The sequence below is a fragment of the Sturnus vulgaris genome, chromosome 6, assembly GCF_052056855.1.
Source record: "Sturnus vulgaris isolate bStuVul1 chromosome 6, bStuVul1.hap1, whole genome shotgun sequence".
Classification (NCBI taxonomy): domain Eukaryota; kingdom Metazoa; phylum Chordata; class Aves; order Passeriformes; family Sturnidae; genus Sturnus; species Sturnus vulgaris.
Window position 1 is genome coordinate 9095068 of NC_142248.1, and position 26938 is coordinate 9122005.

The 26938-nt window shown below is 37.3% G+C and overlaps 1 protein-coding gene across 1 annotated transcript in view; it reads left to right on the forward strand.

The window, feature by feature from the left end:
* The first annotated feature begins 404 nt into the window (after window positions 1-404).
* MYBPC3 (myosin binding protein C3) overlaps window positions 405-26938 on the forward strand; it is a 61214-nt gene continuing 34680 nt past the window's right edge. Inside the window, exons 1-16 of the mRNA XM_014881942.2 lie at window positions 405-429; window positions 8918-9184; window positions 11113-11208; window positions 11422-11508; window positions 11650-11798; window positions 12705-12822; window positions 14187-14235; window positions 15426-15470; window positions 17702-17758; window positions 18372-18374; window positions 22343-22366; window positions 23103-23269; window positions 24026-24158; window positions 24392-24394; window positions 24812-24936; window positions 25524-25629. Of these exons, the coding sequence (XP_014737428.2) occupies window positions 405-429; window positions 8918-9184; window positions 11113-11208; window positions 11422-11508; window positions 11650-11798; window positions 12705-12822; window positions 14187-14235; window positions 15426-15470; window positions 17702-17758; window positions 18372-18374; window positions 22343-22366; window positions 23103-23269; window positions 24026-24158; window positions 24392-24394; window positions 24812-24936; window positions 25524-25629 (1454 nt within the window). The remainder of the gene's footprint in view (window positions 430-8917; window positions 9185-11112; window positions 11209-11421; window positions 11509-11649; window positions 11799-12704; window positions 12823-14186; window positions 14236-15425; window positions 15471-17701; window positions 17759-18371; window positions 18375-22342; window positions 22367-23102; window positions 23270-24025; window positions 24159-24391; window positions 24395-24811; window positions 24937-25523; window positions 25630-26938) is intronic.

A 26938-nucleotide genomic window follows, 5' to 3' on the forward strand; every position in this document is an offset into this window, starting at 1 on the left:
TCAGATCCAGCTTGCTGGATGTGCTATGAGCAGGGCAGTGTTGGAATTCTCCATGCAATACATGCCTGGAGCTGGAAACTGCACTGCACTCATGTGCAGCATCACATTGTGCTCTGGTTTATACCAAGGGATCAGTGCTAGCCACTCTTGGGTGGCCTGAGCTCCCTGGCTCCTGGAACTTGGCTATATTTATCCCAGCTGATGTAGCCTGTCAAGTGTGTCCTGCTCTTGATAAGGTGCCGTAGTTGACAACAGTGGGAGATCAAGGGGGAGGAGCAGGATGGGGGCTCCAGTGAGTGCTTCTGTTCTTTAGGGGGTCTCAAAAGCCCTGCAGCCACATTCCTGAGTAACTCATACCCTGCTTTCCTCATACAGCTGGGAGCTCCATCAGAAACAAAGGGAAGATGCCAGAGCCTGTAAAGAAAACAGGTAAGGATCATAACTAACAGACAAAACTGACAAAACAGCTTGGCAGGAAAAAAAATGTGAGTAGATTGTGTATCCTAGAGAAATGAGATGCTTCAAAGGAAAGAAATAAATAGACAGGAAAAGGAAATGTTATTTTATTAAGTTATAAAATATTGATATTGAGTGATCTTGCAGAGAAACTAACTGCTTTGATAGCCCTCAGCCACAGAATTTTCTCAAGAGACTTTGGATGAGGAAAAAATAGAGGTGAAACTCATTTAACTCTCAGATGCTTTTAATTTCTCATTTCCTTTTCTAGTCACCTTTAGGACTCTGAAAAAAAAATAAAGGCAGCCTCTCTCTCTTGGACACTTAAATAGTATAAACCTCTCCTGCTTTTATTTTAGGTTCGGGTTTTTTTTCCCTCTGACAATTTACAGAAGTATTATTGGCAAAGTTTGATGGTATTTATTGTTAATGAAATCTCTGTGAAAATGACAGCAAATAGTACCTGGTTCAGAGTTTGTTCTTTCTAATTCTTTCAACCACTGACAATAGAAATCTAGAAAATAAAGGCAACCCTATACTGTGAAGAATGCAATTTCTTTTCCCTTGCCCTCCTTCATCCTTTCCCCTTGAGCCAGGAGATAACCAGCCCTTTTCAGAAAGTCCAGCTCACAGAGCCACAGAGAAAAATGCCAGGAAAGTATTTCAGATTTATGAAGGTTTTAACTTAAAATCTTCAAATGAGGAATCACTCAGAGGCTGCCCACATAGAGGAGGCCTAGGATAGGGTGCAAGGGGCAATGGATTTGGTATTTTGAGGAGGAAGAGAGCCTGGGAAGAAAAGGAAGAGACAGTTTAACTTCAGAACATCTGCAGAGGAAGATGCCTCAAGAGCAATTTGTGTCCACAAGTTTAGAAAAAACAAAAACTGACAAAAGCTGAACTTATGATTGTTTGTCAAGTGTGAACATATTCCATAGTGAGGTCTGGAGAAATTTGTACTAAATCTGGGATTCTCCAATTTAGAGCTGTCACTTCACTGATGCCAGTGCATACCCAGAGTCACCCCTACCTGAATGTACAGTACAAGGTGTTTTTAATAATGAGCACTTTGCAGGGCTAGCCAGTGCAAACTGTGGGGACTTATTAATAATGGTCTTTGTGCTTTGCAAGGCCTGAGCATGCATTGCTCTCCTCTTACTTTGGCCAATGAAACAATCTCCTCTGGTCACAATAACAAAAAAAGAACTTGTTAAGAAGAATCTTCATTTGACCAAAATATTTGGAATAAGTCACTGCCAGACCCAATATGGACCCAAAGGCTCTCCCATTACAAACTGCAAAGCACTCGAGCATGGTTAACACCAACAAGATTCTTTGTGTTCCCTCTGTATGATAACCCTAAAGCAGCAGTGGTGTCAGCAATCCTTCCATTGTATTACAAATATAACATCATTTCATATTCATAAGGCTGCCATTTCTAATGAAAGTAGATTAGTATGTTGAAAAGGGTATATATCTATTAGATCCTGTAATTATCGACAAAAACTTGAAAATATAAGCTGCAGACGTTCAGTAATCACCCCAAAAATCAGAAATTTGTACTCATATTCTGCTTTTAAAGTCACATGATTTTTAAGTTTTATTGAAATGTCTAATTGTTGTGAAAGCAGACAAAAAGAAATACAACAGACTAGGCAAAATTTGACAGTGTGATCACCTTGGCATCATGACTTCTGATTTCTAATTGTTTACCTGCCTTTAAATTAACATTTTCATTCCCCGTGGATGAGAGGCAATGTCTCTGTGAAGATGCCCACTTTCCCTGGCTAATGGTGAAGAGAAATTCTACTCCAACTTATCTCTCCAGAGAAATCTAACAGGTGTCTAACATCACTAGTCCTACACAGTTCTTATGAACAAACCAGACCAAACACTGGGATTATCACAGCAGGGGGAGGAAAAGCTCTTGTTACCCACTCTGACCGAGACACAACCAGTCACATGCCCCACAACTTTGAGAGAGGATCTTCTCAGTCTCCCAGGAGACACTAATCCCTTGGGTTTTCTATTTCATGTTGTTTATACAGTTCAAGTCATTTCAAGATGGGATAATGTTGCACACCATCTCAGGAGGCCTGAATAACTGGCCTTAATAATAATAATTGGGCAATAAAATAATAATTGGGCAATGCATACTTGGATAAATCACAATTCCTTTCACACACTATATATTTAGGTTACTGAGGAGCCCAAGGAAGTCCCTTGTCTATATTACTGAAATTTGTGCATCTGGTGTATAGGCAAAAGAAAATTCTTCATGTCAAAGAATGATCAGAGATATTCTGCTTATATATTCTGCTTTAACAGGCCTTCTAACATGTTAAAAGAAACAAACAACAAAAAACATGAAAAAAAACCCCAAATAAACAAAAAAACACCCACCAAAATCCCCCAAAAATCCCACCAAAAAACACCAAAAAAATCATTGAATAAACCAATAAACTTAAAACGGTGTGATGAAGTAAATTTTCCAACATTCTTTCACTTTAAGCTGCCCAACTGAAATACTTCAGGATAAAGCACTCCTCTACTTATTTCAAGAATGCCAAAAGATCTACCTTAGCATTCTAGAAAAATCTACACCATCCACAAGAGCAACAGAATTTATAAGACCTGTCAAATTTTAGTGTCAGTGTTCAATCAAACTTTGAAAAGCATCACTTTTTGCAGGATTCTGTTGCAGAAACTTTATGTTCTTCTCGCTTTGATTTCAGCATTTCATAGTTAGTCTTTGTTCAAAAGCTCACTGTTGGCAAGATTTTGATCATTTTTTTGTTCTGAAAATTTAGAAATGTTAAAAAAACCCCAACCATTTCCCTAACAATATTTTATGACATTAAGAGGAAATACCAACAAATTTTTAAACACCAAATTTAGTAGATAAATGGAATTAATGGGAAGTGTGTGCATTATTGTAGCTGGAAAAGGAGAAGTCTGTATTACTCACCTTCTCTGAAAATCAGTCAACTTTTACTCACATATTGTATAGATTGAGGAGTCTAGATTTTGCAGTTCTGATTAGAAATTTTCATCAAGAATTTACAAATAACTTGTAAGTACACAGAGGCGGTAATAATAATAATAATAACGATTAAAAATATTGTGTATTGAAGAATAAACTGCAGAATTTTAGTTTGAATATGAAATCATTTATTCACATCTGCAAGCACTAGCACAACAAAGTACTGCAACAAACTTCTGTGCACATGAGGAACACAGAAAAACCCCTAAATTAATACAGACATCGTTTCCTCCTTTGTAAGTTAGGATTCAAACCGAGCTGGACATTGCTCTCCCCCTGTTACAGAAAGTGTGATGGATGCACAGAGAGAGAGGTGACTGATTAGTGAAACTATTCCTCGCCTCTTGCTCATGTTGCAGGAATTTGCAATCTCAGCTGCTGAAGTAGGCAAGGAATGATAAGATTGAGTCTTTCAATAGCTTTTGGATCATGGAATGATTAAGGTTGTAATTGCAAGAAGCCACTTAGGTCCTGACTGAGGAATGTGCAGCATCTTTATATAGTTCCTCAGAAAGGAATTTACAAGCTCCAATGCTCCATCTGCTTATCCTCAGTTTGGCTTTTAACTCAATGGAAGAGCAAATGATATAGAAGCAAAACTAGATGCCAAGTGTAAGCAAAGATCGATTTTCAACATGATACCTTAACAAATTAATTCCAAAAGCTAATACTACTTTTGTAATATTAATTAAATACATTGACCAATACATATTTTAGCACAAATTACAGAGAATGTGCAGTAGGATAATTCAGCTTTGTGGGAGAAACCTGTGATTATTTTGTCTCATTTCACTTGTCCCTAATTTCTGCTGTAGTTTCTAGCATCACAATTCAACTAGGTACATTAGATTCTTCCTCAATAATTTATACCTTTAACAGGTTTTATTTCAAAAAGGCAGAAATGTCATCTGAAAATGTCATCTAACACACATTCTCCTCTACCACTCTATGTAGTTAAAATCACTCTTGTAGAATCCACATTTCTTGCTCACTTTCATTTCACATAATTCACACATACTTTGAAATTCCAGTATTTCAGGAATAGTTTTTCAGCTGGTGCTTGTGACTCTAAGGCAGATTATTTATGGAATGTTGCTAGCAAATGAAATTATTTTGGTAATTTGAACATTATTTTAATATACACATTACCTCCACTTTTTCTGACAATAATGAAATAAGAATTGCTCTTCTAGCTTATAATAATAATTTTTATTCTTACTAGAGATACAACAGTACTTACAAATACATACTTACAATTTAATGCTATACAAAGACAACATAAAAACTGTCTCTCTGCGTCAAAACACTGATAAAATAAAACCCCAGTAAATAAATGGATAGTTCAACAAGAGAGTAAAGGAAATAATTATTAGCATAAAAAATAGAAACCCTGGTAGTAGCTTAGCCACTTCTTGGGTTTTGCACAGGAGAATATGAAAAAGACTTGAAGAATAATAATAAACTTTTTTGATGATGGATGTTAGAAAGACATTGCTTCAAAGCATATCAGAAAGTAAAGGAGAAAGCATGAAGGTGCTAGTATGAAGATTTAATAAATGGCAGCATAGTGAAGGCAGAATACTAGTTTTGTTGTTTTATTTAGGTGACTATTACAGAAAATTAGTTTTGGAACTGAAATTATTTCATTCTAGTTTAATATGGCCCAAACCAAGTGTATTTTCTTTTTCTTCATCTTCCTGATTGAAAGACCTAACTAATGAATCTTCAAAATGCAATCTGATCACAGACCTTCAAACAGGGGTTTTTATTACTGTCCAATGAAGCTGTAACATATCTAGTGTTATGGCTGATGTGTACATCTTCAGGTGTTTCAAGAGTTTCAGAGGATGCAAGTTCTGGTAGCTGCAGCCTTAACCACTAACAAGTTTCTGCAAGATAACTGCAGACCACATACAGCTGTTTCCTCTTCTGCCTGAGGGAAAATGTGCTGGTTTACTTTACTCAGAAATTGTGTGAGTGTGTTTGCATTATGGAAGCTAGAAGTGATTAGGAAGGCCTGGCTCATGAGAGGTGAAGTGTTGAATCAGTGACTGACAGACACATTCCACAACATCACACAAGAGGTGTCACAGTCGGTGGGTTTTCCACAGCCTCGTGGTGGTGGTGGTCATATTCTAGAGGGTTTAGAGTAGGGGATGGATACACAGAACTCAGAAAGGTATAGCTGGGTAGAAGCCAAACACTGAAGTGAGAGAGATTGTCAGATGGGGAATGTGTTTCTGATAAAAGCAGGCAAAAGTGTGGTTCTCAGAACAGACCAGAAGTTTTGGATGGTGGTGTTTAGGAGTATTCCTAATGAAGAAATCCGTGAATTAGATCGGTACAATTGCATGAGAAAAAGAAAACTTCTGGTCAGCTTGGATTTACATGTTACTTGAAGTAGCAGCCACAATAAAGGAGTGGGGAATAATAAACTCTTTATTCTGTTAAGCAGCCCCTTTTTTTCCTCAAAAGGAAAAATTATAGTATTCTCTTCACATGCTTGTTCAGCAATGTCTCTTCAGCAGCAAATTAATTTCTGTAAGATCTCCAGACCCAGATCTTTAGTTTTCCTTTGCAAAAAAAGGAGTGAAAGATGAAAGAGAATACAACTGGATAGAGAGAAGCCACTCTGGACACTGCTCTGCACTGACTGAATCTCAAGTACAGGAAAAAGACTCGATCAAAACCCGAGTCACCTTTAGCAGTGAAAAAGTGGGTACACAACAACTGTTCTTGCAAGCCTTTGTTCTCATGGGACATTTGGGGCTTTTCCAATTCTGTACTTACCAGAAATATTCATAATCAATTTAAGTTGGAATTAAGTGAGTCTTTTGGCAGGAAAGGGGGGAGGGAATACAAGAAGTCTTACTTATAACCTCCTGCATATGTGTTTAGATTTCCTAAAGCCAGAAATGTTATGTAGTGGTGGAGATTTCTCACTGTGTTCTCGCCAACAATTTTGTTCTCGTTGAGTCATCTACAAAGCAAATGTAAGAAACCCAATCACTTTACGGGGTGTGCAGCAGATCACAGAGTTACTTCCAAGTATGTGTGTCATGAAACCCTGACACTGTGGGCTGGGACCTTTACAAATCACTTTGCTGTTAGGTAATTTATGTATTTATAGATTCTTTTGTGCTTAAATAGAAGAGTGGTGATAATAGCACTCAAAGACTAAAAACAAGCCCCTTTGCTGCTTTGTCTGTAGAATTGTAGGGAAAGGAGCCAGCTGGTGAGTAGTGGGGTGGGTCCCAGAGCTGTCTCCCCACTGTGCAGGACCCCGGCCACCTTTCCATGCCTTTAGAATCCTGCATGTCCAGCCTGCTGTGCACAGCAACCCTGCTGCAGTTATTCAGGATACACTGCATCAGTGTACACCCTGCTGTGTTATTTATGGAAGGGCAATAGGGTATCAAAAGGTGTGCAACTGGTAGCAGGCAGCATGCTGTAGGACACTACAGTACACAGTCCTGTAGTCTACAAAGCACTATATTTTTAAAGAACTATTGCACCAGATTAGAAAAAAACCCCTCAATTATAAGCATGCAGAAACATTCCACTCACAGAGAAAATTTCCCACACTTCTAACAAGGAAGGAAATCATGCAGAAGAATAAACAGGAGGTCAGTCAAGGCTTTTCTAGGCTCATTGAAAACTAAAATTGTGTGTTCATCCGAAATATTAAAGGGGGGGAAGAAGAAAAAGAAGTTGAAAAAAATGTAATTTTGGTTTTTATATAATGAAGAAAAGCAAAAATCAATATTAACTAAATTCTAAAGTGTTTGTAGTTCGTATTTTAATTGATGCTTAAGAAGGTCCGAATCATTTGCAAAACAATGCAAGAAGCATGAATTGTATAATAACTAAAGACCAAAGGCCATCAGATGAAACCTTTGCAGAGGTAACTCCACTAAGATCAACTATATTATGCAGTCTGAAGACACGCTGCAGGAATGGTGATTTTATTAAAAGAATAGCTGGTATTATTAATAATATACCATTTACATGAACTAAAGCACCTGTTTGAACATGAATATGAACTTTTTCTTTTAAAACATTTTCATGCCATGTTCCTTCCATTATTATAAAGAAGAAATAAAAGTTCAAAGCTAATTATAACCTTTGTCGTGTTGTTTGGAAGAGTTTTTGTGGCTGCCAGAGGAGTAGAGCCCATAGACAATTTGCCAGAGAGGTGACTGATAAAATTAGATGTGATGAAATTGCTAGCATTTTATAAAAATGTAGTTATACAGGGGTGAGTCAATAGAAAGATGACAGAATGATGCACAAAAAACCATGCAGTGTATGAATCAGAATGCTAATTGCTGGTATTTTTACACATGAACATAGCTCATGGCAATTAATAAAATCTGTTTTCATTTGCTAAGACAAAAACATAAGCATGAAATGAGAAACTTGATTCAAAACAAAGATGAAGGAATATAAATAAATCAGGTTAAAGAAATTAGAAAAATAAGTTACTTTTCTAAAACCTAAGAAGAAGATTAGGATACTCATGGATCAAAATCATGATATGTTGCTTGTTTACAGTTTCCTATGTGCCCTGCTACTTTGCATATGAATTAAAACATCATTTGGTTTATGCTTGTTCACCCTATATATTAATAATTTCATTAATTCTCATTATAAGCTTCCTAAGTGTTTCTTGACACATTGAGGAAATATTTTAATCTACCTTGTAAGGAATTAGAAAATTAATTGTTGTAGAGTGTCATGTAGGCAAGTACTTCAACTTTTAATTTGAAGTGAACTTCTGCATACAAATAAAAATTGATATCATTTTAGCTGGAATGAAATTACAAGGGTCATCATAGGAATGTGAATCCCTTTCCACTAAAGCCTTGATCAGTCAAAACAGGATTGAAGATGAACCATTAATTCATTGTGGTGTTTCAGGGCACAGGTTACTGCACAAACTGTAGTTACTGCAGTTACTGCAGTGTTGAAGAACAGACCTGATCCTTTGTAACAACCATATTAAGCAGCTGTTAGAACAAAATTAATAATTCCAGATAAAAGTGCATGGCAAATTAATATAGCTAGATATGTAAGAATATATACCATGCCATCTTGTCACAGACCAAAATATCCACTTATGAAAAATCTGAGCTCAATATGGGGGGAAAAAAGAGGAAGACAGAAAGTGAGGTGATTTTGTTATCCATTCCACTTGATTCCATGACAATGGGGAGGAGATATAACATCTCAGTGAGACACAGAACTTGATAAACTCAAAGACAATTCCACAACTTCTCAGTGGAAAGTGTTGTAATTTATATCTTGCATGGGCAGATGGGAGAGAAAGGAGACAGCTGCTGCAGCCACAACAGCTGACTACACCAGATATGCCACAATTGCAAAACAGATTTTAGTGAGCCCTCTCTCTTTTTTTAGTTTCTGCATTTACCAAGAAGCCAAAGACAACAGAGGTGACAGCCGGAAACACAGCTGTGTTTGAAGCAGAGACAGAAAAATCTGGCATCAAGGTGAAATGGCAGCGAGCTGGCACAGAAATTACTGAAAGTGAAAAATATGTCATCAAGACAGAAGGAAACAAGCATTCACTGACAATCAAAAACGTAGGAAAAGAAGATGATGTGACATATGCTGTAATAGCTGGAAGTTCCAAGGTCAAATTTGAACTCAAGGTCAAAGAACCAGGTACAGCATTTCCTAAGCAGTTCTGGTTTCATCAGTATTTCCAGTCCCACATGCAACCTTCATGGATAAAGCCCATGAAAATTAGCCTATTTTAGCACTGTAAAATTCCTCTACCAACAATACATTTGTTTGGCCCAATTATTTGAAGCTACTAACTCTTATTAAGCTGAGGAATAAATTTCCTGTGGCTAAGCCGCCTCTTTGCAGGTGTCAGAATTGCACAGAGAGGAGATCATAGGGGAAATGTCAATGTACATCTTTAGAATTCTGTCAAGCTTTTACACTTAGCTACTGAAAAGCAAAGCTAATCTAACCCTCACCCTGACCTAAACTAAGATGCCTGATTTTAGGACTGGTATTTTCTTTAAATCAATTAATTCAAATACAAAATTGTAACTACTGACAAGATATTTCCAAGTTACGCTGTAATGTTTCTAGAAGCTCATGCATTCCCCAAAACTCTCTCAAATCTCCTGCTACCAAAAATGTGCATTTCAAGAGGGGCTTGAATATAAAGAGTAACCTTTGTATTATTTGTGTACCTCCCATTATTACTACCTTTGTACACATTGAAAGACCAGTTACATAGGAAGTTCAAAAACTTCCCCAGGCTTTTCCTGAGAATAAATCTAAAGAGTCAAATTCCCTGGAATTTTCTCATGAAAAACTATCTGAAGATGTTTAGGCTAGATGAAATCACTCATTTTTTGAAACGTTTTGACCTTCCAGATCCCTTTTTCCCCTCCAAAATTGTATCCATTTACCACTTCTGGTATTTGACTTTTTGCTTTTTAACTTGGTGAAAAGCCTCAGACTCAGGTTGTTCATATCACTTCCTTTTCTTTGCTGTCACTGTTTGTTCTAGCAACAGGATGAGACCTCCTGAGACCTTCTGGTCAGCTGAAAAGAAACTGAGGAATGTTTAACATGATTCAAGATGTCCTGTTCCATATGCAAAGACAGGGCATGACAGACTATGTGTAAGGGGAAGTCCTGTCCTATGGATTAGGACAACTCTGACAGCTGTCAGAACATGCAGAAATACATGCAGCAGGTCCTGCTGACTATCCCATCCTGAAGCTGGTCCATATTGTACTCATTATATTTTCCTCATTGCCTTTCAGGTTAGTTCCATGTAGAGCCTGCTGTAGGCAGGTAACTTGCAAATAATAGTGGAGTAGAATATGTAATGTTACAGAGTAACTGGGTTGCCCATTATTATTTGGAAGTGACTCCACTACCTACAGATAAAACAATATCTTGCTGCAACTGATCTGTTTCAAGAAATTCAACCTCCCTCCATCTGCTCCAGTTGCTCACTCCTACTCCATTTTCAGACAATTCTGTCTTCTCCATTGTGCCAAATGCATTTGCCTGAATTTGTCTGAGGTCATTGTATAATTGAGAGGATACAAACTTCCACAAGCCAGGGGAAGAAATTACAGATGGATTTTTCAAATACTTTATCCATATTTTTTACTACCAGTTTCTAGAGCTTTTTCCAAGCTGCACCCAACAGCAGGCTTTGTAACATTACATTCCAACAGCATCATTAAACAAAATCTCATGAATAAGCAAACTGTTAACAAGATAATAATTACATCACTTTTCATTACCTTTTCTGTTTAGACAACTGACGTTTGCAGCAAATAATAGCATTATTTATCAGCTGACAAGTTTCTACACATCAAGACTATAGAATTTTAAAAAACAGAAATCAGTTCTTTCTGAGCTCAGCAAAAGAAAAAGCCTCATCATCCAGCTTCAGTGGGCCCCTTCTGCTTCCAGCACATCCTCTAATCTTTAGAAAACAACAGCTAATTTCTCTGCATTTCCTAACATATATTAAAAGCTGTTCTTTAGCAAATTTATTCAGAAAGAAAGAGGAAATATGACTTTCTCTAATCTTGGCTTACATTCATTCCCAGAAAAGAGTGAGACAGTCACTCCTGCAGAAGCTGTTCCAGCCCCAGCTGCCTCAGAGTCACCTGCTCCACCAGCAGAAAGCAGCCAAAACACAGAAGGTAATAGAGATTTAACATTGTCATAAAATCTGGTTTATTAGCAGAAAGGGTCTTCTTAGAATGAGACAGAGACAGTAGATGTAAGCAGATCATAAAGAATAAGGAATCTTAAAGGCAGAAGAAATCTACTGAGATATTTTAAAATTAATGAAATAATTCACTATATAGTTTGATGCAAACAATTCTGAATAGTAATTATGCTGTTTATTTCAGTTTCCTCTGCTGAGACACAACCAGAACCACCTCTGGACCCCATTGGGCTCTTTGTGGCACGACCACAGGATGGAGAAGTTACTGTTGGTGAGTGCAAAATGTTAGTCAAGTGAAGTTTGTAAACTCTACCTGTTGCTGGACTATCAGCTCTCCAAGTACAGGGTGACAGCAGTGATAAAACAGATAAACATTACTCATAGTTTTACTTTAATCTACTTCTCCTAAAAGGTGGAAACATCACATTCACTGCCAAAGTAGCAGGTGAGAGCCTGCTGAAGAAGCCATCAGTGAAATGGTTCAAAGGAAAGTGGATGGACCTGGGAAGCAAAGTGGGGCAACATCTGCAGCTACATGACAATTATGATCGAAATACCAAGGTACCGTTGGCAGAATAGGGCTCTCAGTCTTCTAAGTACTAACCTTTAATCTGAGGAAAATACAAACTAAAATAGGAATGGTTTGATGTTAAGGTACATAAGACTATACTTATCCACAGAAATCTGTATTTTGACCACACAGACAAGAGACAAGCTCTGCATATGGACTCCAGCATACTTTATCTATGGTGAAATGAGAAAGTATCTGGAGGAGTAGTTTTGCACTTTCTACTGCAGGATTCCCTTCATCTTCCTCTCAAGGAACTTGGTATATTTAAGAGAAAACAATAATCAGACAGGCATTTAAGCATAGTCTATCTTGACCTTAATAGAACAATCATTTTGCTATTAGTGCTGGAATTTATTGCTCTTTTGGATTGTCTAGGCTGCTTTAAGTAGCTGAGTAAGACCCATTTTTTACCCCAAATTCATCCAGAGGTACCCGGGCAGGAGCACAGGAGTTTGTACCACGGCTTTGCATCCTCTGTGGTATATGAGCCACTACCACCCTCTCCTGGATGGAACTGGGCACGCTCGCTCACATTGGCCACTCCTTTCGCTGAATTTTGGCATGCTCTGTACACGTTCTGGAGAGAGGCTAAAACTGCTTAGTGAAAGCTTTATTCCTGTTTCCAATGCACATGCAATGGGTGTCTGTACATTAGTGTATGTCCCAGCATAGTTTGCTAATATAACATTACATCCTGTACTGACAGCACTCTGCAGCTGTTTCCACTGAATTGGGGATTATAGGTAATTTTTTGTTACAGGAATGAGTTGGACACTCAGAATGTTCTTAAAAGACATAGTTCATCCCTTGTCTATTTCTCATTATGTATTCCCTCTCTCTCTGTTTCACCGTTTCATTTTCTAACTTCATTATTGTATCATTGGTGTCTGTTGTAGGTGTACACCTTTGAAATGGAAATCATAGAAGCCAACATGACTTTTGCAGGAGGGTACAGATGTGAGGTGTCTACCAAGGACAAATTCGATAGCTCTAGTTTCAACCTGACAGTCAATGGTAAGGTGAATCCCTCCCATCTACTTTTTTAACTTTTCTGCCTCTGTATTTTTTTCCCTGTCCACCAACAATTCTTTCTGGTACATAGTGGTTACTAAACAAGCAAGTCACAGACCTGAAGCACAGTCCTGAAGATCTAAAGGTACACCTAGAGAGGCCCACAGAGAACAATGGGATTGAGATCATTAGAAGAACCACTTGGTCATCACTCTAGCCAGAACTGTGAGGTTTTTTAAAGAAAGCACACACAAAGATGCAAAACTGCCCACCTTTTCTCTGGCTTTATTCTGGTTTCAGATTCATTCTTTCATGAGGTTTAATGCCACTAGAATACAAGATAAGTTCATTCTTATTTTGGCAAATATTCAGTACTAAAAATGGATATTCGGGAAAAAAAAATTCAGACATGACACAATTGTCAATTCCTTTTTCCTTCCTATGTAAATAAATTCAACTCATACAAAAGTGCCTTGTGAGATAAAATTGCTTTAAGAGCAGATAACTCATTTTGCCTAATGGAAGGTGCCATCCTCACAAGTGCTGTACTGTAAAGTTTATAAAAATTGAAAAGGAAGTACATTTTGACAGCAATTTTCTTTGAGTGTGGAAAAGTTTAAGTCAAACAGTATAAGCTTGGACTGCCTGGAAGAGCTGAATGTTTGGACCATTTCCTGTTTCTGCAACTCTGTTGAAGGGGCTGCAACATTAACTTGTGTCCAGCTACCCCTGAACCTTATGTAAAGACAGAAGTTTATTAAGTTACTTGATCAGCAGTGTTAATATTTGGAGTTTCACTAGCTAGGACTCATAAGACAGGAGCAGCAACTAAGAACATTTTTTGTTTCAATAGCAGCAGCACACCAATTTATACCCATAGTGTAATAAAATTCTCTATATAAAATATCCTCAATTAAGTTTCTGTACCTCTCTACACAGTTCCAGCAATTTACCTCTGCTGTTGGAGGATAGATTATATTTAATTATTAATAATAGTATTCAGTTGATATCCAGTCATATTCTCATTAGGGCTTAAATACTCTGTAAAGACACAACTGAAATTAAAATTTTGCAGCAGGAGAATTGACAAGCAAGAGATAAGACAGTCCATCAGTCTCCAGGTTATTATGAAACATGAGACGGAAATAAGTTATCAAAAAAACCCACTGGATGTTGAAAGCTAGTTAGGGAAGGCTACATGTTTAAAGATGATGTGTTAATCTTTCAGTATGCAATTAATCACTCTTTAAAAGATAAGACTTTATTTGTAAAAATGTCTGCAAAGGCAAACCTTAGAAACATCAGCGTATTTTTGCATTTTGTTGACTTGCTCTCCCATTTTCCTTGGTTACTTTTTGCCGTATCAGAAGCCCCTGTGAGCGGAGATTTGGATATTCGAGCTGCCTTCCGCCGCACGTGAGTATGCACAGCAGAAACCTGCCCAGAGCAGTCACACATCCGTGTGGAATTCACTGCTTGCCCAGATAAAACTGGCTAAAAGCAAAGCTGTTGTACAAACAAACACAAAGATGTCTACTAAGAAAATATTTCTACTATTTAAATACTATACAACTCCTGGAAATCACCTAAGAGAGTTTAGACTTTGTACTAGTGTAATAATCACGTTTGCCTTAGGCAATCAATAATGTATGGAATTGTAACAAGAACTTCAGCACCTTTTTTCCAGGCCTGTAAAGAGCACTCCAGATAAAGACCAATAGAGATGGAAAAGATACTGGGTGATGCTGGTCTTGATTTTTTTCTGGTTTGAGGAATTATGTGTACCTTAGGACAAATTTTTGCTCAGCAAGGAAAGTGGAGTTTGGTGTGAGCTCTATAAACAGCAAGGGACTGATAACATTCCTACAGCATTTTGATTGTGTTTGTTTTCATGTTCTATACCTGTATTAGTTGAATGAAGACAATGATACTGTGCCTGTGTGAAACTTCAGGTATATGCAGTCTTAGATATTAAATACTGGTGTTGAAAAGGCCAATCTCCCCTCATCTTTAATGCTTTCTGAACTGATGTATGTCCTAATGGAATAATATTTCCTTCCAATAGTAAGATTCACAAAATTGGATTTTTTTAAATTTTAGACATTATTAGTATGTGCTCTCTTTTTCCTTCATGCAATAATAAATAAGTTTCTGTTTTAGCTTTTTATTTATTTTTGAAAAGTTGCTAGACCAAGAATATTCCGACATCTATTTCTCTATAGGGCACAAATCATCTCATCTGGCAACTCTTTGAGTATTTCTCTATAACTCCTATTTCTATATGAGAGTTTCTCCAACATTTATCACAAAGAATTAAACAAGGCTAGCAGAATTTGTCTACAGTTAAATCCATCTGTAGGCAGCTGACCAGCCTCACTGTAAAACAGTGCACACTCAGTGCATAGCTGTGTTGTGTTCTGTCATAGCAGTGAACGGAGGCTGCAAGAGTTTCTCTTCTTGTCAGCACAATTAAAATAATTCTGAATCAGTTCGAAGGGAGTGCAGCTTCATTCTGTTCAGATTGTCATTTTCTCATGTAAGAATGAAGCCAGATTGTGAACTGAACTGTTTAAATCTGAAGCTTTGTCTTTGGTACCCTCACTCAGGAGCCTAGCAGGAGGGGGGAGACGGATGACTTCAGCCTTTCTCAGGTAGTCACTGACTCTGTCAGCAGACAAAGTCTTAAAATGAACTGTCTCTCTCTGCTTAGAAAAAGAAAAGAACCAGCCCACAGAATTAAAGCTGCAGCTCAAATTCCAAATAAATCACTGTTCTAATGTGTAGTATTTGTATGAGATTAATACATACGACAAAGACAAATAAAGAAAAATTTAAAAGATAAACATAAGAATATAAAAGGAGACATAAAAACAAAAATAAAGAACAGAGTAGCTTGGTAGTTCAGTGAGAGGCAGATTCATCTACAGAAAACGCATGTGTTTGGCAAGTGACATCTTCTCACCCTTGTCAGAAGAAAAAAGTAAATTATATGCATGTCTGCCCTCCATGTTTTACATGTTTTCCTCTCTGCTGAGCACATTTTGACTAAAATTGCTATTGCTCACAGAAATGTACCAACAGAAATTAAAATCTGTTGTTTCCTGGCACACTCCTTATCATATTATCATTAAATTTTTCACTCTATGCTTTTTGCTCCTAATGTTTTCTACTGTAGCAAAAACAGGAGTTCTGAGATTAGACTTAACTATATGCATGTTAAAGAAATTATTAGAGTCTTATTCTTCAAAAAAGCTAAACCTTGATTGCTGGTCTTTGCTGAAAATTTAACTACCACTTGTGAAGCAATAAGGTGAATAGTTATTCTCCCAGCTGTAGACCTGATTTACTGAATATTTGATCACAGGAAACCCTTTTCAGATTTATGTACATTTTATGCCTGCAAACATCTAAATTCTTGTGAAAGTAGGACCAAAACCACACTTCTCTGTTTGAACCTTGTACCCAGGAAATTATCCTTTCCAGTACTGTACTATTCTAAAAGTAATCAAAGATGTATAAACAGTATTTTCTTAAAGAAAAGATCTCTTCTCACAAGATATTTCAAATTACACAGACTATAAGTTGTTATTTAACCTTATATTGTCCAGAAGTACAAAAAGCTTGGCACTGGTTTCTGTTTCATTTTTTTAACAGTACTGTTAAAATGCCTGTCATTTTTCTGCTGAGGCTGTTTTCTTCTGAAAATTCTTATTCCTGCAATACTGAGTTTTCCCAACACTCTGGTTTGCATTCTATAGACAGACTGATTTTCTCTGAAGCAACTGTGTGTTGACAGAGGCAGCATTATGGTCTACAACTGCCACCAGTACTAGTGGAAAGAAAAAATTCTGCTTCCGAAACAATTATTAAATATAAGGTGTTGCTTCTGGAAGAACATGAATGCTGAGAGATGGAATCACCAGATTCTTGTACTCAAGACAACAGAGATGTTAAAGAGCAATTGCCCATTTATGATAATAGACTGGCTGAGATGAAGAAAATAGATTTGGGCTTACTAAATCCTGTCTGAATGTAAAGATTGCCCTTTTTTTAGGAATTAAATCTAAAGAAGGGATTCTAGTGACTTTATGCTGTTTTCAGAGTAATTCAGTATTACAAATGTTCAGAAGCACAGCTAAAACCCACTGGATGCAGAATACCAAAAATAACATTGTGCATTCCATCTGAGTTCACCACATGTAACAGGCAGAGCTATACATCAAAAAACTCCTGCCTGGTGCTACTTGTTTTCACAGACCAACTCACCACAACATTGCTTGTCATGATGTTTGTTGAACAAATATTGAATTTTGCATCTTGAATCTCATCTCAGGCTGAAAGCCAGATCACAGAATTCCTCCTTTGACTCTCCCAAGCACCAGTGATGTGACACTTTTTTTTTCAGTGTAATGAATTCTGGTATCACAAAGTGCCTCAAGAAACAATTACAGCTGGGATAACACTAGGGGTAAAAACAGTGTTTTTGGATGGTGAGGCATTCCACAAAAAGCCTCATTGAATGCTGCCCCAATTGTAGATAATATCCACACTCCTGAAAGATAGAGGAAAGAGGGAAGCTTCTGCAACACCTCTATGATAATGAATATATTCCAAATCAATATGATTACCAAATTAATACCCTGTAGAACTTCATGCACAATCAGCACAGAAAAAATACAATTTTGTTACATATATTTTTTAGACCTATATGTTAATGAATATGAACACAGAGTCTACTTAAGTAACCTTCCATGTCATTCTAATTCATTATAAATCCATCTACTACTCCCCTACAGAAATATGTCATCTATATAATGTTATAGTCTCACAAACTATTCCCATTTCCTTCTGAAACTAATTATGGCTTTCTACTACCACACAGTACCGAAGGACATGATGACGGGGCAGAGTTTAATTTCAGCTCCCTACTAAAAAAAAGGTGAGTAAAAATCCATAGACTTGGAGAAAAAAAGGCTTCTGCTAAACAACTCTGAATAAGTGAAAGTTTCATAAACTCAGAATCCTTACTGTTTTCCTAAAGCAGCTGTAAATGGAAAAAACATGACAGGTAATTATGGCTGCTTCCTGAAATACACAGCATTTGCTGCATTTCTGCTAGGTTTATATAAGAGAAAAAAAAAATGAACAAAAATAATTATCTTTCCCAAGACAGAAAAGGCCTGGACATGTTTCCAGCAGCCCTTTTCATGGGGGTGAGGGGATGAATTAAAATACCTATTTAGAATGCTGCCTTATTAAGAACTAGAGAACTGGGAGGACAAGCTTTTTTATTACATACCTAAATACTGTTCAACTGTATATTATCTATTACATAGATATTTTCTGTTGCATAAATATGGTGAATTTTTTTACTCTTCCAATTGTCATTCTTATTTATTTCTGTTACTTTTACTTTCTTTTTTTTTGCTGCAGTTTCTTCTATAATTCTCATCTTTCCTTGATGTATCTGTTTTCATAACCTATTTACTTATGTTCTTCTCTTTTTACCAAACTCTTAATGTGAATGGTTTGGATTCCACTGTTGCCAACAGAGAGTAAGGTTTCCATTTAATTGTATTATAAATGCATGGGTCAGACTGAGTACAAGAACCATTTGGTTTGAAATAATGCATGCATCTTTGTCTTCTTTGCTTGTAGAATATGACAAAAATTGCAGAGTGTGAAAGAAAATTATAGACTACTAATTTTTGAGACAAATTCTTTTAAACAATTTTAAGGTTTAAATCAAGACAATTTGATACAATCAATGTATTTCTCTGAATATCCTTTGGCTTTTACCATCACTTTCTTTCATATAACCAGTTCTAAAATTTCCTTGAATTTCCAGATTTTCTCAATAACCTGCTGCTTTGTATTCCTGTTGTCACAGCATTTAGAATCAGAAAAATCATTTGCATAATATTGTTGCCTATCAAATAGGTGATGAAGCTTTTCTGGCTTGTTTCTGTTCACTGACCCTGGCCACTCACTCTGTCTTTCCAGCACCTGAAACTACTCTAAAAGCTTGTCACTTAGATTTGTGTTTTGCAAATCTAAACTTTCTTACAAATCTAAACTTTCTTAGTTTAAGTTTTCACAATCAACTACTTGGATGAGAGCTGTTGTGAATCTGTGTTCAGCCTCTGCTGCTGGTAGCAGTATCACTATTTATAAAAAGTGTTTTATCCTGACAAGGAGTACAGGATCATGCAGGCATATGAAGTCCATTTCTACAGAAGGCAATAAAGCCACAATAGCCTCAGGTTAACTCACCCAAATTTCAGTGGGGCAAACAAGGCCACATGCTGCACAAACCCCTGTGTTACACTCCAGGCTGGGCACCTGCCTACAGGTGAATCCTGGCTTTGCAGTCCCACCAAAAGCAGAACACTTCAGGGGGACAGACAGATGGGACAGAAAAGACACCTACCAAACTTTCTCCAGCTGACATTGATATCTAAGTTTCTTGTTTCAGCATGAACCCAAATTGTTGTAAACAGACTCTAGTTTCCTTAGAAGATGTAAAGCATAAAACAATTGCTTACCTGCTTTATAAAGTTTTAAATAAATGAAAACCAGGAAAACCAGCATGAAAGTATTTGCATAATTTCATACAGAGTCTCCAGCTAGAATGAGGTGCTGAGTACTATGAGCCTCTCTCCTCATGCCTTTCCCTTTTGCTCTCATAATTAGATTTGAGCAGTGATCAAACTCAAAAAAGCAGTAAAAACCTTCAGTATTTACAGAAATGTTAAATTTATTGATTTAACTATTCATTATTTGTTAGGCTAGAAATGTAATTTATTAAAAGAAGCTTATAAATTTCACTGCATTTTAGCAGTGTTTCTGCCATTTCCTGACTTACAAATCTCTGCCTAGTGAACTTAAGAACATAAATTCACTGCTCCTAGTTATTTTTCATGGCCACTTCAGAAGTAATTTGTGGATTCTTCAGGCTTTGCTCACCTCAGGTTGAAGACCACTTATATTAATGAGAACAGATAGGCATAAAATCTCATAATGGAATGAAGGAATTCTTCATTAAAATAGAAGAGGAAAGGGGATCTCATGCTGGGGAGCTCTCAAGAGCTATGCAGATTCAAACAGAACTGAGAATTATTCTTTTACCATTTCTGCTTTGTTGCACCATTTTACAAGTGTCCCTCGATCCACAGGTAATGATCATTCTGTAATAAATAGCTTCACTATAATAAAGAGTTTCATTTAACACTGTATCTCCTATCACTATAATTTAATTAACTGGTGTTGACATACAGATGTCATGGGCCAAGGAGAGGTCATTGGGAAGAGGAAGGGAACAGCTGTCACAGGACTATTAAATGGGATAGTGAGCAGAGACCTTGAAGGAGGTGACAGCTGACAGGGTCCAATCAGTTGGCAGTAACTGGATAGGAAGGAACCATTTCTGGGATGTACAAAACTATTTTTAACCCCTCCACATATGTTTAAAATATATCAGCTGCATATTCCATTTACAGCAGGTTCACTGAGCTGCATCTTGATGCCCCCAAGTGCATAGCTAACCTATGAGGTGATCTCTGGGAATAAGGATCCCCAGCATCAGGGAGAAGAACAGAGCAGTGGGAGAGACCTCATGAGTCCCAGTGCTCTATTACTTTTTGTACACTGCTTAGTTCCTGTCGGTAGTGGAGGAGCACATCTTCTCTGTGCAAATTCTGAGTCCTTCTGGGATCAAAGAGAATGTTTTAACAAATGCAAAATAGTGAAAAGGAGTACTGGGGTGGGGAAAACTTTGCTCGAAGGCGTTTTTCTTTTCATTTTCAGAACTCAGTTAAACAAAACTTACTCTAGCCTCTAGATTTTAGTCCCATATTGCATGAAACTCAAAAGCTTTCTAATTTTTTTTTAAATAGTATTTCCAAGAAAGAGACCATATTCTTTCTTATGTTCAAATTTCTTATATTGCATACACTAGAACCAGTATTGCAAGATAAAACAATGGGATGACACTGAGTAATGGATAAGCTAAAGGAAAAACTAGGGAAGTCTTTTCAATAGTGAGAGATATTAGAATCTTTTGGAACTCCTTTGAAATTGGAAATTTTTTCTCATTATGTACTTAAAAATAACTCACATAAAACATTTTTGAAATCTCCATGAATAGTCCTACCTGTACATTTTCAGATATAGAGTGTGTATATGCAGAGAGTAGGCAGAGAGAGAAATTGCCAATATTTATTTAATGTCTTTAGGAAGATGATAATATTTGAATTTCTTAAGTCTTTCTTATTTCCTATGCTTTTATAGTTTTAAAGATACAGTTGCTCTGCGGAAGTTTGACTGTACTAATAAAAAGAATGAGATACATATTAAAATTATATGCCCTTAGTTTTATATAGTACTTAGTATTTAGTACTTATATATCTATTTTAATTTACACGTATTTAGAAATATTTGAAAGTCACTCCTTGGTATTATCAGGGCAACAAGCCCAAGAACTGCTTATATCCAAAAAACCAGTTCAGTTTTCCTGTCTCCTGCTAAGCAAAACTAAAAGCTATTGGAAGCAGCCTCAAACTAAACCATAGGTATGTATAGAAGAGGAACCCTGGTAAAATTTGTGGGTGATGCTGGTGCAGTGTTTTGGCAAAGCAAACACCCAGTATGCTGCTCTTGTCACAGGCACTCCAAACTTCAGCTCCTCCTGTCAGGTCAGTGAGTGCTAGAGAGGGCTTTGGGCTTAGCAAGTGCTAAACCACTTCAAAGATAGGAGATACTGCATGCCCTATTTCAGCTCAATCTCACTGAGCTGAAATCCTCTTTTCTTGCTTCCTTTCTGTTCAAGAGCTACAAGGTGCTGGAAATTCCAAGCTTGGACTGCAGCACTTTAATAAACACAGTGCCCCTATTACAAGCAAGCACTTTTTTGACAATAAAAGGAGTACCAGAAATGTTTGGTTATATCTGCTGTCTGGACTGACTATAGTAGTGCTGTTAAGTAGTAATATTTCTCACAGACTAATTGGACTGTTATTTTCCTGCAAAAAATGGAAATACACCCAATAACATTCCACTTTTCTCTGCATCACCTGTCTTGCCTTCTTGTTGGGGTTTACCACTGAATGTGACTTTATAATAAGGGAGTGTTCTGCTGCACTGGAATCTGCTTGGTCCTGGTGAAAATCAGAAACAACAGCCACAGAAAGTTCTTTCTCCTAAGAATTTTTTAGTAAAATGTTACTTCTTCCACCATTTCTCTATTTACCAAAATGCAAACTATGGCAGACAAAAACAAAGCGTTTTTGTACAAAGTGTGGGAGCGAGCTGGATTTCAATACGGATCAGCATTTCCCTTAAACCCAGTTCAGAGCATTTGCACGAATTCCTTCATCCCCCCCTGCTACTGAAACACAGGCATGTTCTACTAAGGGTGAAGATGAGATTCCTGGCTCTTTTGTACTAACACATGATGCCTTTTTTCTTGCCCATTGGGATGCTGCACGTTTTCCCAAATGCTTTTCTGCATCGTTCTGGAGTACAGCAGCTTCCTGCGCCCTTCAAACCGGTAAGGCTACACCCATTTCTTTTTCTATTTATGAGCTTTCAAACAAAAAAATATGATGGCAGATAAAAAAGAACGCCTCTCCCACAGCCAGACAGCCAAATTTTCCCTTGGTTTTACTAAACCAAACATTAATTCTTTCATAATCACTAGTTCTTTGCTTAAAATATAAAATAAGTAGTTCATTGTAAATACTGTCTTGTTTGCCACTACTCAGCAGTCTCTCTATGTTTTATAGATTGCTACAGACAATAATTTTCTTCACAATAGATGACAGAAGTCTTAATAATCTGTGATTCTTTTTAGTGAAGATAAAAAGTCCTGAGTAGAAAAGGATATGTCTCTCATTTACATAAACCAAGTGCTTTTTTCCTAAGGTTGTTGCCAGCATATGAATTCAGTTCCTTGGTTTGCCATGTTCCATGTTTTCTGCATTGACCACAACAAGAAAATAAGTTTCCTTACGTTTCCATTATCTATCATTAAAGGAAGTTAAAATTTATTAGTTTTGGTTGTTAGAAAAAAAACCCTTCAGGACAGAATTCAATTTTAATCACTATATATATAAATAAAATTAAAACTAGTGACCAGTTTTAATTCATTATTTTGCATAATAATATAGTAAAAAGTTAAACTGTTAATTTTTTTTTAAAATGACTTAATCAAGGCAAGATGCCAACCCTATAGATTTTCTTAAACACTCTTATAGTAGCACTCAGAGTCTAATCCCTTTCTGCAGAGGTGAAGGAAAATCTGATTCACAATCTGATGTTGATGTCTGGGATATCCTGAGGAAAGCTCCTCCTACGGAATACGAGAAAATTGCTTTCCAGTATGGTATCACAGATTTGCGTGGGATGCTGAAACGCCTCAAACGCATAAAGAAGGAAGAGAAAAAAAGCACAGGTTGGTGAGATCCATTTCTTCCAAATATAGCATTCATATCTTCTTTACAGCAGCGAGATACAAGACCATGAGAAAGAGTAATTTCCTGTTCCAGTTATTAGCCAGCCTTCACATATGAAATACTGATTACCAAAGATTGCAGCTATGACCAACACTCTGACATGCCTTGCTCTGAAACCCTGGATATACTGAACACACTCACCACTTCCACAGCCTGGCCCCTTATATTCCCTGAGCATAAAACAGCATCCCCTACTTGCCCCCCACCCCAGTTAGTATGTCAGGCAACAGTGATATATTTAAAGAATTTAATTTTCATTGGTATGATACATTTGGAATTCTTGAGCCTTTTCTAGTCCTATGAAGTATAAATTGCCTAATTGTAACTGACTTTTTAAAAAGTCTGAAACAGAAGGCAAACAGCCATTCATCAGTACTGAAAAGACCAAGTATAATTTTCCTACATGAGCAGATGTAACTCTGTTTAGAATGTGTTGAAGTACATATTCGCATCTTATTTAGAATATTCTACTTTGCTTATTTTGGTTTGTAACACATGCTTGTCATCCTATATTAAAGAAAAATGGCAGAGGATGAACAACAGACAGAAAGAGTAAAAATTCAAACAGGGATGCAGAAACTGGGGAAGGTTTAAGATGATGATAACATGAAAGGGAATAAAGATTTGTTTCATGACTCAATGAAAAAAACAAGTATAAAAATGATAAAGATTTTTTTAATCATTCTTCATCATAGCATTCCTCAAGAAACTGGATCCAGCTTACCAAGTAGACAAGGGGCAAAAGATTAAATTAATGGTTGAAGTTGCCAATCCAGATGCTGATGTGAAATGGCTGAAGAATGGACAGGAAATCCAAGTGAGCGGCAGGTAAACTAGAAATGTGAGAAATCCAAAAAGGAATGAGCTACAGCTTGGACAAAGTGAAAAATCTAGTTTTTCTTAGAAGGACAGGAATAAACAGGGAGAAATAGGAGCTGAGAAAGAATCTATGTAGTGCTATGGCTCAGGGGGAGTTTGCTGTTGTCATAACTTTTTCTTTTTTCTTCCCTCTGCTCCATATATCTACATGTGGGACTGGATGCTTCCATCTACCAACTTAGCAAGTAAGTCTTGAGATTATATTCTGCTCTTGGTGTGTATATCCAGGGTTCAACTGTACTTTCTCCTGATCTCAGATATAATTCAGCATAACCTGTTCGTAAAACCAATTTCCAGTGATTTTGTGCTGAAACCATTTTTAATAGTAGTCATGCTAGATCTTAGATCAGCATCCAACACCTTTCCCAGGAGTTTGTACATCTCACACCTGGGGAAGATTCCCCATAATTTCCTGTGCTAGTTTTGCAGACACTGCTGCTGTTCCCTGCACCAGGACAGGCCTATTGGGCTTGAGTCCTCACAAATCTTGCCACTGATGTCAGAAAAAGGGAAGAAATCTGTTTCTCTTCCAGGCAGGAGAAGACAGTGATTGGGTCAAGAAGGATTTTTCCCTGATAATTACATGTAAATTCTCTTTTCAGATATATTTTTGAGTCTGTTGGGAACAAGAGAATACTGACCATTAACCACTGCTCTCTGGCTGACGATGCAGCATATGAATGTGTGGTAGGGGATGAGAAGAGCTTCACAGAATTATTTGTAAAAGGTGAGCAATGGCAGCAAAAGGAAAGAGATCTCCTCTAACATTTAGCATTGAGTTACTGTCATTTTCTCTACTCTCAGATTTATCTTCTAGGAAAGGAAATTCTTAAACATACTAACAAATTCTGAAATCTATTGAAGCAGGTATTCTTCTTACAGTTAAATTGAGGAAAAATTTGCCTAACAGCAACCAGGAAAGCAGCATAGTGATATTATCATTAATTCTCTTTTGGAAAGTTATTTACATCTCAACAATGGGGCTAGAAACTTCCTTTAAAGATTTGATTTCAGTCAAGATAAACACGTGCCCCAATCTCTACAAGCAGATCAAATAGTACAGAAAGGTAATGCCTCTTGTTTAGAATTTCAGAATATATATGAAAATTGTTTAATCCTGTATTTTTATTCCTACTCGTGAAAAAAGTAATTTGAAAATTCTGATAAAGTGATCTGGTACAGTAAATTTCTAAGAAAAGATCATCACCATTTTTTTGCCCAGGGACTCTTCCTGGGGAGTAGAGAGTGGTCAAATCTACCTCTGGTTTCCAGCCCATCAGAATACTGTTTTAATAACAATCTCTTTATTTCCAGAACCTCCAATCCTGATCACTCACCCACTGGAGGACCAGATGGTGATGGTTGGAGAGAGAGTGGAGTTTGAGTGTGAAGTATCTGAGGAAGGAGCTACTGTGAAATGGTAAGGGAATAGAAGAAAAAAGCAAACCAACATGAAACCTTCTTCTTTCATGGAAGGGAAAAAGGGAGAAGGCATCTTACATAATTGTTTTCAGGAAAAGATTTTTCCTCTTCCTATATGTCCAACATTGAGGAGAGAGAAAAGATATGACACAAAACTTTAGATTAAGTATAGATATTTTATAGTGTCTCTAGAATTTCTTGCTCGGTGTTTATACTTCAGTAATGTCTGAGTATTGCCCTGACTAATCAGATCCATATTGTGGTGAGTTTGCTGTACTTTTTGAAATCTTCTGGTCTTCTCAACTGCAGAGAGGCATTCGGGTTTTAAAGTATTTTTTCTTAGATAAAAAAGTTAGTGTCTCTTGAGACAGAGGGGGAACACGTGCTGTGGTGATCCTGCAAAGCTGCTCATTATGCTTATGCAGCAAGAGGGATTAAGATGACAAACATTTAGACCACGGAGCACGTTTTCCTGGGCATTGCAGCTGAGCAGGAGCTGGAAGGTGCATGCTGCAGGGCAGGCATGGCAAGCAGCGCTCATGTGCCGTGTCGTGCACTATTCTCACTTCATTTCTCTACCAGATGAAATTCCCTTGTGCTTGTTAACAGCTTCAGGCACACGGTTATCAAGCATTCCCACAATGCCCATTACATTCCTGGAAAGTGCCAACTAATGATCTGCTGTCCCAAAGGAAGGAACTGAGAATGTAAATGGAGTCCAAGAGCTAGTACAGGCTGTGCATTACACAGCTAAAGCCACAAGCGCAGGGACACACGCCTTCTGTTGCTGTTGTTCAGGAACTGCCTGGTCACAAGAGATGGGGACAACCAGATCTGTCCCTCTCAGAGCACAGTGCAGCTGCCACACTTTGATCCTGTGCCTTTGAACAACTCCCCTACATCTCGCAGAGCTGTTATCTGTGGGATGGGCATCTGATGTGACAAGGGCAAAGCAGCAGCTGTCTCAGTCTCAAATGCAGCAAGTGGTCAGAGAAACTCATCAAATCACTGCAATGGAAAACTGAGCAGTCAGACACTCACACCGTATTTTACTGGTTTTGTTACGTGAGACTCTGTCAATGCTCTTTGGCAACAAAAGAGAACATTTTGGACAGCGGAGAGAAGCGTCCAGGGAAAACTAGAAACAGAGTGTGGAGAAAGAGTTCCAGTTTTATGGCTCATTAGGGAAATGTTCAACAGTTTAAGCCAAGTAACAGGCACTAACTCAGCACCTGTTACAGTTCTTAAATCTTCAAACCCAGGATATAAAACCACAAGCACATGAACAAAGGCAATTATGTGACTTG